General features: G+C 55.3%; 1 protein-coding gene across 1 annotated transcript; it reads right to left on the reverse strand.

The window, feature by feature from the left end:
- Positions 1-1,417: 1,417 nt before the first annotated feature.
- Positions 1,418-11,235, reverse strand: fam3a (FAM3 metabolism regulating signaling molecule A). The gene is made up of 9 exons (XM_078208413.1): positions 11,103-11,235; positions 7,196-7,310; positions 6,851-6,873; positions 6,510-6,633; positions 6,074-6,132; positions 5,906-5,956; positions 3,804-3,894; positions 3,598-3,724; positions 1,418-2,477 (listed from the first exon to the last, which is right to left on the reverse strand). Exons 1-9 carry the CDS (start codon positions 11,113-11,115, stop codon positions 2,388-2,390), a joined length of 693 nt encoding a protein of 230 aa, XP_078064539.1. The 5' UTR covers positions 11,116-11,235; the 3' UTR covers positions 1,418-2,387.
- Between the last annotated feature and the right edge of the window lie 84 nt (positions 11,236-11,319).

The raw sequence follows: 11,319 nt of genomic DNA on the forward strand, positions 1-11,319 counted from the left end.
AGAGTCAGTGTGTGTGGGACCCGTACCCCAGTGAGAGTCAGTGTGTGTGGGACCCGTCCCCCAGTGAGAGTCAGTGTGTGTGGAACCCGTACCCCAGTGAGAGTCAGTGTGTGTGGGACCTGTCCCCCAGTGAGAGTCAGTGTGTGTGGAACCCGTACCCCAGTGAGAGTCAGTGTGTGTGGAACCCGTATCCCAGTGAGAGTCAGTGTGTGTGGAACCCGTACCCCAGTGAGAGTCAGTGTGTGTGGGACCCGTACCCCAGTGAGAGTCAGTGTGTGTGGGACCCGTCCCCCAGTGAGAGTCAGTGTGTGTGGGACCCGTCCCCCAGTGAGAGTCAGTGTGTGTGGGACCCGTACCCCAGTGAGAGTCAGTGTGTGTGGAACCCGTACCCCAGTGAGAGTCAGTGTGTGTGGGACCCGTACCCCAGTGAGAGTCAGTGTGTGTGGGACCCGTACCCCAGTGAGAGTCAGTGTGTGTGGAACCCGTACCCCAGTGAGAGTCAGTGTGTGTGGGACCCGTACCCCAGTGAGAGTCAGTGTGTGTGGAACCCGTACCCCAGTGAGAGTCAGTGTGTGTGGAACCCGTAACCCAGTGAGAGTCAGTGTGTGTGGAACCCGTAACCCAGTGAGAGTCAGTGTGTGTGGAACCCGTACCCCAGTGAGAGTCAGTGTGTGTGGAACCCGTACCCCAGTGAGAGTCAGTGTGTGTGAGACCCGTACCCCAGTGAGAGTCAGTGTGTGTGGAACCCGTAACCCAGTGAGAGTCAGTGTGTGTGGAACCCGTAACCCAGTGAGAGTCAGTGTATGTGGAACCCGTAACCCAGTGAGAGTCAGTGTGTGTGGAACCCGTAACCCAGTGAGAGTCAGTGTGTGTGGAACCCGTAACCCAGTGAGAGTCAGTGTATGTGGAACCCGTAACCCAGTGAGAGTCAGTGTATGTGGGACCCATACCCCAGTGAGAGTCAGTGTGTGTGGGACCATACCCCAGTGAGAGTCAGTGTGTGTGGGACCCGTACCCCAGTGAGAGTCAGTGTGTGTGGAACCCGTACCCCAGTGAGAGTCAGTGTGTGTGGGACCCGTACCCCAGTGAGAGTCAGTGTGTGTGGGACCCGTACCCCAGTGAGGGTCAGTGTGTGTGGGACCCGGACCCCAGTGAGAGTCAGTGTGTGTGGGACCCGTACCCCAGTGAGAGTCAGTGTGTGTGGGACCCGTACCCCAGTGAGAGTCAGTGTGTGTGGAACCCGTACCCCAGTGAGAGTCAGTGTGTGTGGAACCCATACCCCAGTGAGAGTCAGTGTGTGTGGAACCCGTACCCCAGTGAGAGTCAGTGTGTGTGGGACCCGTACCCCAGTGAGAGTCAGTGTGTGGGGTGATCCGTTGGGATGACGTAAAAGGGAATAAATGAATTGAAGAATGTGGTGGTTTATTTATAAAAATTTATTATCTATTCATAGAAATCAGAGAATATGAAATTCTGTTTTGCCAAAGGTTACAAAGATCTGAGAGCAGCAATTAATTCATTCCACAAAGTTCGGGCGTCCCCAGCCAGCTGAACAGTCACTGTGCCAAACCAAAGCTCTCAAACACTTTGCTTCTCCTTTGCGATGAAGGGTTTGTTTGTTTCGGAGTGAAGAGATTGTGTCCAATTCCTTGTGATGCTGTCCTCCCACCTCAGGGTTCCGGCGCTCCAATCTCAGCTCCAGCTTTTCAACCGCGATTCTACCCAAATTCTAATTTGTTCCATTAGTCTTCGCGCCAGAGCGGGGGGAGGATGGGGTCAGAGCTCAAAGGGCGAAGGGTATGGTTGCCGTCTCTCTGATCCCGGTCACAGGTATCCGAGGAGCCTCAGTGATCACCCTCTCACTGGGGTCTCCCCTCTCCTGGGAGTGGCTCCCTTCAGCTCACACCCCAACACCGTATTTCCCGATGCCATGGGGAAGTGTCTCAGGGAACGCAAGGGGGTGGGGGAGATGGTGGGGTGAGGGAGGGCGGTGGGGGGGTTGGGTAAGGGAGGGAGTGGGGGGGGGGTTAAGGGAGGGGAGGGAGGAGCGAGGGAGCAACAGACAGAGAGAGATCGGGAGCGAGAGTGCCAGACGGAGAGCAGGAGTGAGAGCGAGTGGGACAGAGCGAGCGAACCAGGGGGACAGAGGGCAGCGAGGAGGCGGGGGGGGGGGGGGGGGGGGAGTTCCCATGTACAGTCCTTGCTTGGAGCAGAGGCTGGGTGAGCCGCAACCGTCCTGAGAACACAACCGGCTGGAGTGTCCGAGGAGTGAGAAGTTATTGACAGGCGAGGGCTGTCGGCCAGCCGGTCTGCTGAGCTGGATCCAGAGGTCAGCACCACCCAGCAGAGAGGGAAGGTTACAGGCTGTCCGCTGGGTGAGATTTCACTCACGTGGCTTTGTGGGGGATGCAGCCCTCAATCTGTACAGCCTCAGGCCAACCTTCATACTTATTTGTGCCCTTCTCATTCTTGATATGCTGTAAGACAGAGAGAGGAGCAAGATCCAAAAATTAATCGAAAGCAAAACTAAAACTGTGTGCGTGTGGAACCTGTACCCCAGTGAGAGTCAGTGTGTGTGGGACCCGTACCCCAGTGAGAGTCAGTGTGTGTGGAACCTGTACCCCAGTGAGAGTGAGTGTGTGTGGAACCTGTACCCCAGTGAGAGTGAGTGTGCGTGGAACCCGTACCCCAGTGAGAGTCAGTGCGTGTGGGACCCGTACCCCAGTGAGAGTCAGTGCGTGTGGGACCCGTACCCCAGTGAGAGTCAGTGTGTGTGGGACCCGTACCCCAGTGAGAGTCAGTGTGTGTGGAACCCCGTAACCCAGTGAGAGTCAGTGTGTGTGGAACCCGTACTCCAGTGAGAGTCAGTGTGTGTGGGACCCGTACCCCAGTGAGAGTGAGTGTGTGTGGAACCTGTACCCCAGTGAGAGTGAGTGTGCGTGGAACCCGTACCCCAGTGAGAGTCAGTGCGTGTGGGACCCGTACCCCAGTGAGAGTCAGTGCGTGTGGGACCCGTACCCCAGTGAGAGTCAGTGTGTGTGGGACCCGTACCCCAGTGAGAGTCAGTGTGTGTGGGACCCGTACCCCAGTGAGGGTCAGTGCGTGTGGGACCCGTACCCCAGTGAGAGTCAGTGCGTGTGGGACCCGTACCCCAGTGAGAGTCAGTGTGTGTGGGACCCGTACCCCAGTGAGAGTCAGTGTGTGTGGGACCCGTACCCCAGTGAGAGTCAGTGTGTGTGGGACCCGTACCCCAGTGAGAGTCAGTGTGTGTGGGACCCGTACCCCAGTGAGAGTCAGTGTGTGTGGGACCCGTACCCCAGTGAGAGTCAGTGTGTGTGGGACCCGTACCCCAGTGAGAGTCAGTGTGTGTGGGACCCGTACCCCAGTGAGAATCAGTGTGTGTGGGACCCATACCCCAGTGAGAGTCAGTGTGTGTGGGACCCGTACCCCAGTGAGAGTCAGTGTGTGTGGGACCCGTACCCCAGTGAGAGTGAGTGTGCGTGGAACCCGTACCCCAGTGAGAGTCTGTGTGTGGAACCCGTACCCCAGTGAGAGTCTGTGTGTGGAACCCGTACCCCAGTGAGAGTCTTTTCCTACCTGTTCAAAGGGACTTTTATTTTCAATTCCTTTCGCTCCCACGAATACCCAACTATCTCGAAAACCGAGTCCGTTGATTGCCTTGCTCCCGAGCTCATTAAATATCTTCCTGGCTTCCTCGTTCATTCTGAAAAATAAGAGAGAGTGCAGAAAGCCTAACGGTAAGGAACAATGTGGGGAAGGGCAATGATTGGCTGTTCACCTACTTTGTTGCTGGGTCATCGTACGATGCCACAAACACCAGCGTTCCTTCATAAATCGGTCTCAGAAACTTCAGCAATTCATTAATGCCCTTGTCTGTGAACATACAGAGCAGAAATCAACTTAATTCATCGAATCACGAACATCACAATCGCTGGCAAGAGCGCGCAGTGGACGCAAACCCCTTCCCACTCACTCCCAGTGCACACAATCCCAATCCCCTTCCCGTTCACTCCCACTGTACACAATCCCAATGGACCCAAACCCCTTCCCATTCACTCCCACTGTACACAATCCCAATGGACCCAAACCCCTTCCCATTCACTCCCACTGTACACAATCCCAATGGACCCAAACCCCTTCCCATTCACTCCCACTGTACACAATCCCAATGGACCCAAACCCCTTCCCGTTCACTCCCACTGTACACAATCCCAATGGACCCAAACCCCTTCCCGTTCACTCCCACTGTACACAATCCCAATCCCCTTCCCATTCACTCCCACTGTACACAATCCCAATGGACCCAAACCCCTTCCCATTCACTCCCACTGTACACAATCCCAATGGACCCAAACCCCTTCCCATTCACTCCCACTGTCCACAATCCCAATGGACCCAAACCCCTTCCCGTTCACTCCCACTGTACACAATCCCAATGGACCCAAACCCCTTCCCGTTCACTCCCACTGTACACAATCCCAATCCCCTTCCCATTCACTCCCACTGTCCACAAACCCAATGGACCCAAACCCCTTCCCATTCACTCCCACTGTACACAATCCCAATCCCCTTCCCATTCACTCCCACTGTACACAATCCCAATCCCCTTCCCATTCACTCCCACTGTACACAATCCCAATCCCCTTCCCGTTCACTCCCACTGTACACAATCCCAATCCCCTTCCCATTCACTCCCACTGTACACAATCCCAATCCCCTTCCCATTCACTCCCACTGTACACAATCCCAATCCCCTTCCCGTTCACTCCCACTGTACACAATCCCAATCCCCTTCCCGTTCACTCCCACTGTACACAATCCCAATGGACCCAAACCCCTTCCCATTCACTCCCACTGTACACAATCCCAATGGACCCAAACCTCTTCCCGTTCACTCCCACTGTACACAATCCCAATGGACCCAAACCCCTTCCTGTTCACTCCCACTGTACACAATTCCAATGGACCCAAACCCCTTCCCATTCACTCCCACTGTACACAATCCCAATCCCCTTCCCCTTCCCTCCCACTGTACACAATCCCAATCCCCTTCCCATTCACTCCCACTGTACACAATCCCAATGGACCCAAACCCCTTCCTGTTCACTCCCACTGTACACAATTCCAATGGACCCAAACCCCTTCCTGTTCACTCCCACTGTACACAATTCCAATGGACCCAAACCCCTTCCCATTCACTCCCACTGTACACAATCCCAATCCCAAACCCCTTCCCCTTCCCTCCCACTGTACACAATCCCAATCCCAAACCCCTTCCCGTTCACTCCCACTGTACACAAACCCAATGGACCCAAACCCCTTCCCATTCACTCCCACTGTACACAATCCCAATGGACCCAAACCCCTTCCCATTCACTCCCACTGTACACAATCCCAATGGATCCAAACCCCTTCCTGTTCACTCCCCCTGTCCACAATCCCAATGGACCCAAACCCCTTCCCGTTCACTCCCACTGTACACAATCCCAATGGACCCAAACCCCTTCCCATTCACTCCCACTGTCCACAAACCCAATCCCCTTCCCATTCACTCCCACTGTCCACAAACCCAATGGACCCAAACCCCTTCCCATTCACTCCCACTGTCCACAAACCCAATCCCCTTCCCATTCACTCCCACTGTCCACAAACCCAATGGACCCAAACCCCTTCCCATTCACTCCCACTGTACAGAATCCCAATGGACCCAAACCCCTTCCCGTTCACTCCCACTGTACACAATCCCAATGGACCCAAACCCCTTCCCGTTCACTCCCACTGTACACAATCCCAATGAACCCAAACCCCTTCCCGTTCACTCCCACTGTACAGAATCCCAATGAACCCAAACCCCTTTCCCGTTCACTGGCTTGTTGGTTCTTACCTCCAGCCCACATGTCGAAGTATTTTGCACCCATTAATTCACCGGTCACACCTGGAGAAAGTTATTAACGGAGATGGATTATTGAGACTGACTGCTGGTTGAAGAAGAATTATTGAGGGAAGAATTGCTCTGAGTGGACGGGGTAAGGATGGTGAAGACCGGTCTTACCGTTGACCAGCGCAATGTTCAGTCCCCTCCCAACATTGTTTTTCACACTGCTCATCAGTCTGCAACAGAGAAACAATCAGTTCAAATCCTGCCCCACACACAGTGGGGATGGGGAGGGAGGGTGAGAGAGCGGGAAAGCGGGGAGGTGAGGCAGGGGATAGCACAGGGTGGGAGGGCTGAGCGGAGGTCAGGGCAAATGAGGAGAGAGGGAGTGGAAAGAGCGTGATGTCAAGGTGTGTGTAGTTCAGGGAGGGATGGGGGAGAGAGAGAGGGGGAGGGATGGGGGAGAGAGAGAGGGGGGAGGGATGGGGGAGAGAGAGAGGGGGGAGGGATGGGGGGAGAGAGAGAGGGGGAGGGGGGGAGAGAGAGAGGGGGAGGGGGGGAGAGAGGGGGAAAGGGAAGAGTCTGTAACACAGACAGAGTTTCTGCTACTCACACTTGATCATCCATGCAGAACTTTGGGCCGATGACATTGGCTGCCCCGCTGACAATACGAAAAGCAAAGTGTCTGTCTGGACACGGCATTGGCAAGCCGCATTTATACTTCCTGGGTTTACTCTCTGTGGAGGGAAAGGTCACCAGTGACATCCAACCCTGCCACGTGGGGAAGACACAACTAAACTAACTGCACCATTCCAAGCGGGCGAGGGAAGGGGACAGGGATGGGGGGACGGGAGCAGAGCAAGCGGTCTCTCTCTACATTAACCCAGCGTCAGAGCAGCATTCACTGGAACTCCCTCAGTTACCGAACCATCTCCTCAACAGCTCTGGACTTACCGGGAGTGGGGACCTCTGATGACCTGCGGGCGAGAGGGGGAAAGAGAGAGATTGGGGGGGGGGGGGGGGGGGGAGAGGAGGAGGGGAGGGGGAGGAGGGCGGGGGTGAGGAGGGGGAAGGGGGGGAGAGAGACAGAGAGTTAATATTTGTTCACTGACATTGTGCAGCCCGAGCCCAATCTCTGACAGATTGATCACCGCCAGCCACTGGACTGAAGATTCCAGCATTCCCACAATCCCGGCTCCATCCTCAACAATCCCTGCAGCTCCGGCACTCGCTCTCCCCCCCCCGCCCCCAGCACTCGTCTCCCCCCCGCCACCCCCACACGGGGATTTCCCCGGTCACTCACCGGTCAGTAGCTGCTGCAATCGGGACAGGGCGTTGTCCTGCCCCAGCATCAAGTTGCCCAAAATCCACGTCAGACCCACAGTCGCAACAATGGCCAGAATCCGCAGAGGACCTGTGAACCGGACCGAGAGGGAGAGGGGGTGGGATGGGAGAGGGGGGGGGGGGGGGGGGGAGACGGGAGAGGGTGGAGGGGGAACGGGACGGGAGAGGGGGGATGGGAGAGGGGGGATGGGAGAGACATGTCACTCAGAACAGCATCATTCTGAATCCTGGCTCAACGAGACATATCCGGGGCCCGGCTCCCCATGTCGATGACTGTCACATCCCCAACAACAAAACGGAAACCTCCAGGGTCCCCACCAGTACTGTATGGGTGGCACGGCGGCACAGTGGGTTAGCACTGCTGCCTCACTGCGCCAGGGACCTGGGTTCGATTCCACACTCGCGTTACTGTCTGTGCTGAGTCTGCATGTTCTCCCCGTGTCTGCGTGGGTTTCGTCCGAGCGCTCCAGTTTCCTCCCACAGTCTGAAACAGACATGATGCTCTGGTTGGTCGACCATGCTAAATTGTCCATTTATGCCAGGGGAATTAGCAGGATAAATATAGGGTCTCGGTGGGATTCGTGACGCTGCAGGTTCAATGGCTGAATGGCCTCCTTCGGCAATGGCGCAATTCTATGAATCTATGTACCACAGTTAGTGACACACCCGTCCCCACCAGTACTGTACCCCAGTGTTACACAGTGACAGACCCGTCCCCACCAGTACTGTACCCCAGTGTTACACAGTGACACACCCGTCCCCACCAGTACTGTACCCCAGTGTTATACAGTGACAGACCCGTCCCCACCAGTACTGTACCCCAGTGTTACACAGTGACACACCCGTCCCCACCAGTACTGTACCCCAGTGTTACACAGTGACACACCCGTCCCCACCAGTACTGTACCCCAGTGTTACACAGTGACACACCCGTCCCCACCAGTACTGTACCCCAGTGTTATACAGTGACAGACCCGTCCCCACCAGTACTGTACCCCAGTGTTACACAGTGACAGACCCGTCCCCACCAGTACTGTACCCCAGTGTTACACAGTGACACACCCGTCCCCACCAGTACTGTACCCCAGTGTTATACAGTGACAGACCCATCCCCACCAGTACTGTACCCCAGTGTTATAGAGTGACAGACCCGTCCCCACCAGTACTGTACCCCAGTGTTATACAGTGACAGACCCGTCCCCACCAGTACTGTACCCCAGTGTTATACAGTGACATACCCGTCCCCACCAGTACTGTACCCCAGTGTTATACAGTGACAGACCCGTCCCCACCAGTACTGTACCCCAGTGTTATACAGTGACAGACCCGTCCCCACCAGTACTGTACCCCAGTATTATACAGTGACAGACCCGTCCCCACCAGTACTGTACCCAGTGTTTTACAGTGACAGACCAGTCCCCACCAGTACTGTACCCCAGTGTTATACAGTGACAGACCCGTCCCCACCAGTACTGTACCCCAGTGTTATACAGTGACAGACCTGTCCACACCAGTACTGTACCCCAGTGTTATACAGTGACACACCCGTCCCCACCAGTACTGTACCCCAGTGTTATACAGTGACAGACCCGTCCCCACCAGTACTGTACCCCAGTGTTATACAGTGACAGACCCGTCCCCACCAGTACTGTACCCCAGTGTTATACAGTGACACACCCGTCCCCACCAGTACTGTACCCCAGTGTTATACAGTGACAGACCCGTCCCCACCAGTACTGTACCCCAGTGTTATACAGTGGCAGACCCGTCCCCACCAGTACTGTACCCAGTGTTATACAGCGACAGACCCTTCCCCACCAGTACTGTACCCCAGTGTTATACAGCGACAGACCCATCCCCACCAGTACTGTTCCACAGTGTTATACAGTGACAGACCCATCCCCACCAGTACTGTTCCACAGTGTTATACAGTGACAGACCCGTCCCCACCAGTACTGTAACCCAGTGTTATACAGTGACAGACCCGTCCCCACCAGTACTGTAACCCAGTGTTATACAGTGACACACCCGTCCCCACCAGTACTGTAACCCAGTGTTATACAGTGACAGTCCCATCCCCAGCAGTACTGTGCCCCAGTGTTATACAGCAACAGACCCATCCCCACCAGTACTGTACCCCAGTGTTATACAGTGACAGACCCATCCCCACCAGTACTGTTCCACAGTGTTATAGTGACAGACCCGTCCCACCAGTACTGTTCCACAGTGACAGACCCATCCCCACCAGTACTGTACCCCAGTGTTATACAGCGACATTCCCATCCCCAGCAGTACTGTACCCCAGTGTTATACAGTGACAGACCCGTCCCCACCAGTACTGTACCCCACTGTTATACAGTGACAGACCCGTCCCCACCAGTACTGTAACCCAGTGTTATACAGTGACAGACCCGTCCCCACCAGTACTGTACCCCAGTGTTATACAGTGACAGACCCGTCCCACCAGTACTGTAACCCAGTGTTATACAGTGACAGACCCGTCCCCACCAGTACTGTACCCCAGTGTTATACAGTGACAGACCCATCCCCACCAGTACTGTACCCCAGTGTTATACAGTGACAGACCCGTCCCCACCAGTACTGTACCCCAGTGTTATACAGTGACAGACCCGTCCCCACCAGTACTGTACCCCAGTGTTATACATTGACAAACCCATCCCCACCAGTACTGTACCCCAGTGTTATACAGTGACAGACCAGTCCCCATCAGTACTGTACCCCAGTGTTATACAGTGACAGACACGTCCCCACCAGTACTGTACCCCAGTGTTATACAGTGACAGACCCATCCCCACCAGTACTGTACCCCAGTGTTATACAGTGACAGACCCGTCCCCACCAGTACTGTACCCCAGTGTTATACAGCGACAGACCCATCCCCACCAGCACTGTACCCCAGTGTTATACAGTGACAGACACGTCCCCACCAGTACTGTACCCCAGTGTTATACAGTGACAGACCCATCCCCACCAGTACTGTACCCCAGTGTTATACAGTGACAGACACGCCCCCACCAGTACTGTACCCCAGTGTTATACAGTGACAGACCCATCCCCACCAGTACTGTACCCCAGTGTTATACAGTGACAGACCCGTCCCCGCCAGTAATGTACCCCAGTGTTATACAGTGACAGACCCGTCCCCACCAGTACTGTACCCGTGTTATACAGTGACAGACCCGTCCCCGCCAGTACTGTACCCCAGTGTTATACAGTGACGGACCCATCCCCACCAGCACTGTACCCCAGTGTTATAGAGTGACAGACCCGTCCCCAACAGTACTGTACCCGTGTTATACAGTGACAGACCCGTCCCCACCAGTACTGTACCCCAGTGTTATACAGTGACAGACCCATCCCCACCAGTACTGTACCCCAGTGTTATACAGTGACAGACCCGTCCCCACCAGTACTGTACCCCAGTGTTATAGTGACAGACCCATCCCCACCAGTACTGTACCCCAGTGTTATACAGTGACAGACCCATCCCCACCAGTACTGTACCCCAGTGTTATAGAGTGACAGACCCGTCCCCAACAGTATTGTACCCCAGTGTTATACAGTGACAGACCCATCCCCACCAGTACTGTACCCCAGTGTTATACAGTGACAGACCCGTCCCCAACAGTACTGTACCCCAGTGTTATACAGTGACAGACCCATCCCCACCAGTACTGTACCCCAGTGTTATACAGCGACAGACCCGTCCCCACCAGTACTGCACCCCAGTGTTATACAGTGACGGACCCGTCCCCACCAGTACTGTACCCCAGTGTTATACAGCGACACACCCGTCCCCACCAGTACTGTACCCCAGTGTTATACAGTGACAGTCCCTTACCTGCCAATCTCATGTTGACTCGGGACAATCAGTGAGAGGCAGAATCGACCAATTAATCTGGAAGGATGCAGAGAGCCAGTTATAGGGCCTGAGAGAAGTGAGCAGGCCGTACCCCTCCCACACCCACTCTCTGCCTCACACCGATTCCCCATCACTCTCCCCCCAACCCCCACCTCGCCCACCCAGACCCCAGTCTCTCTCTCTCTCTCTCTATCCC

Source organism: Mustelus asterias, unplaced genomic scaffold, assembly GCF_964213995.1.
Source record: "Mustelus asterias unplaced genomic scaffold, sMusAst1.hap1.1 HAP1_SCAFFOLD_3652, whole genome shotgun sequence".
Taxonomy (NCBI): Eukaryota; Metazoa; Chordata; class Chondrichthyes; order Carcharhiniformes; family Triakidae; genus Mustelus; species Mustelus asterias.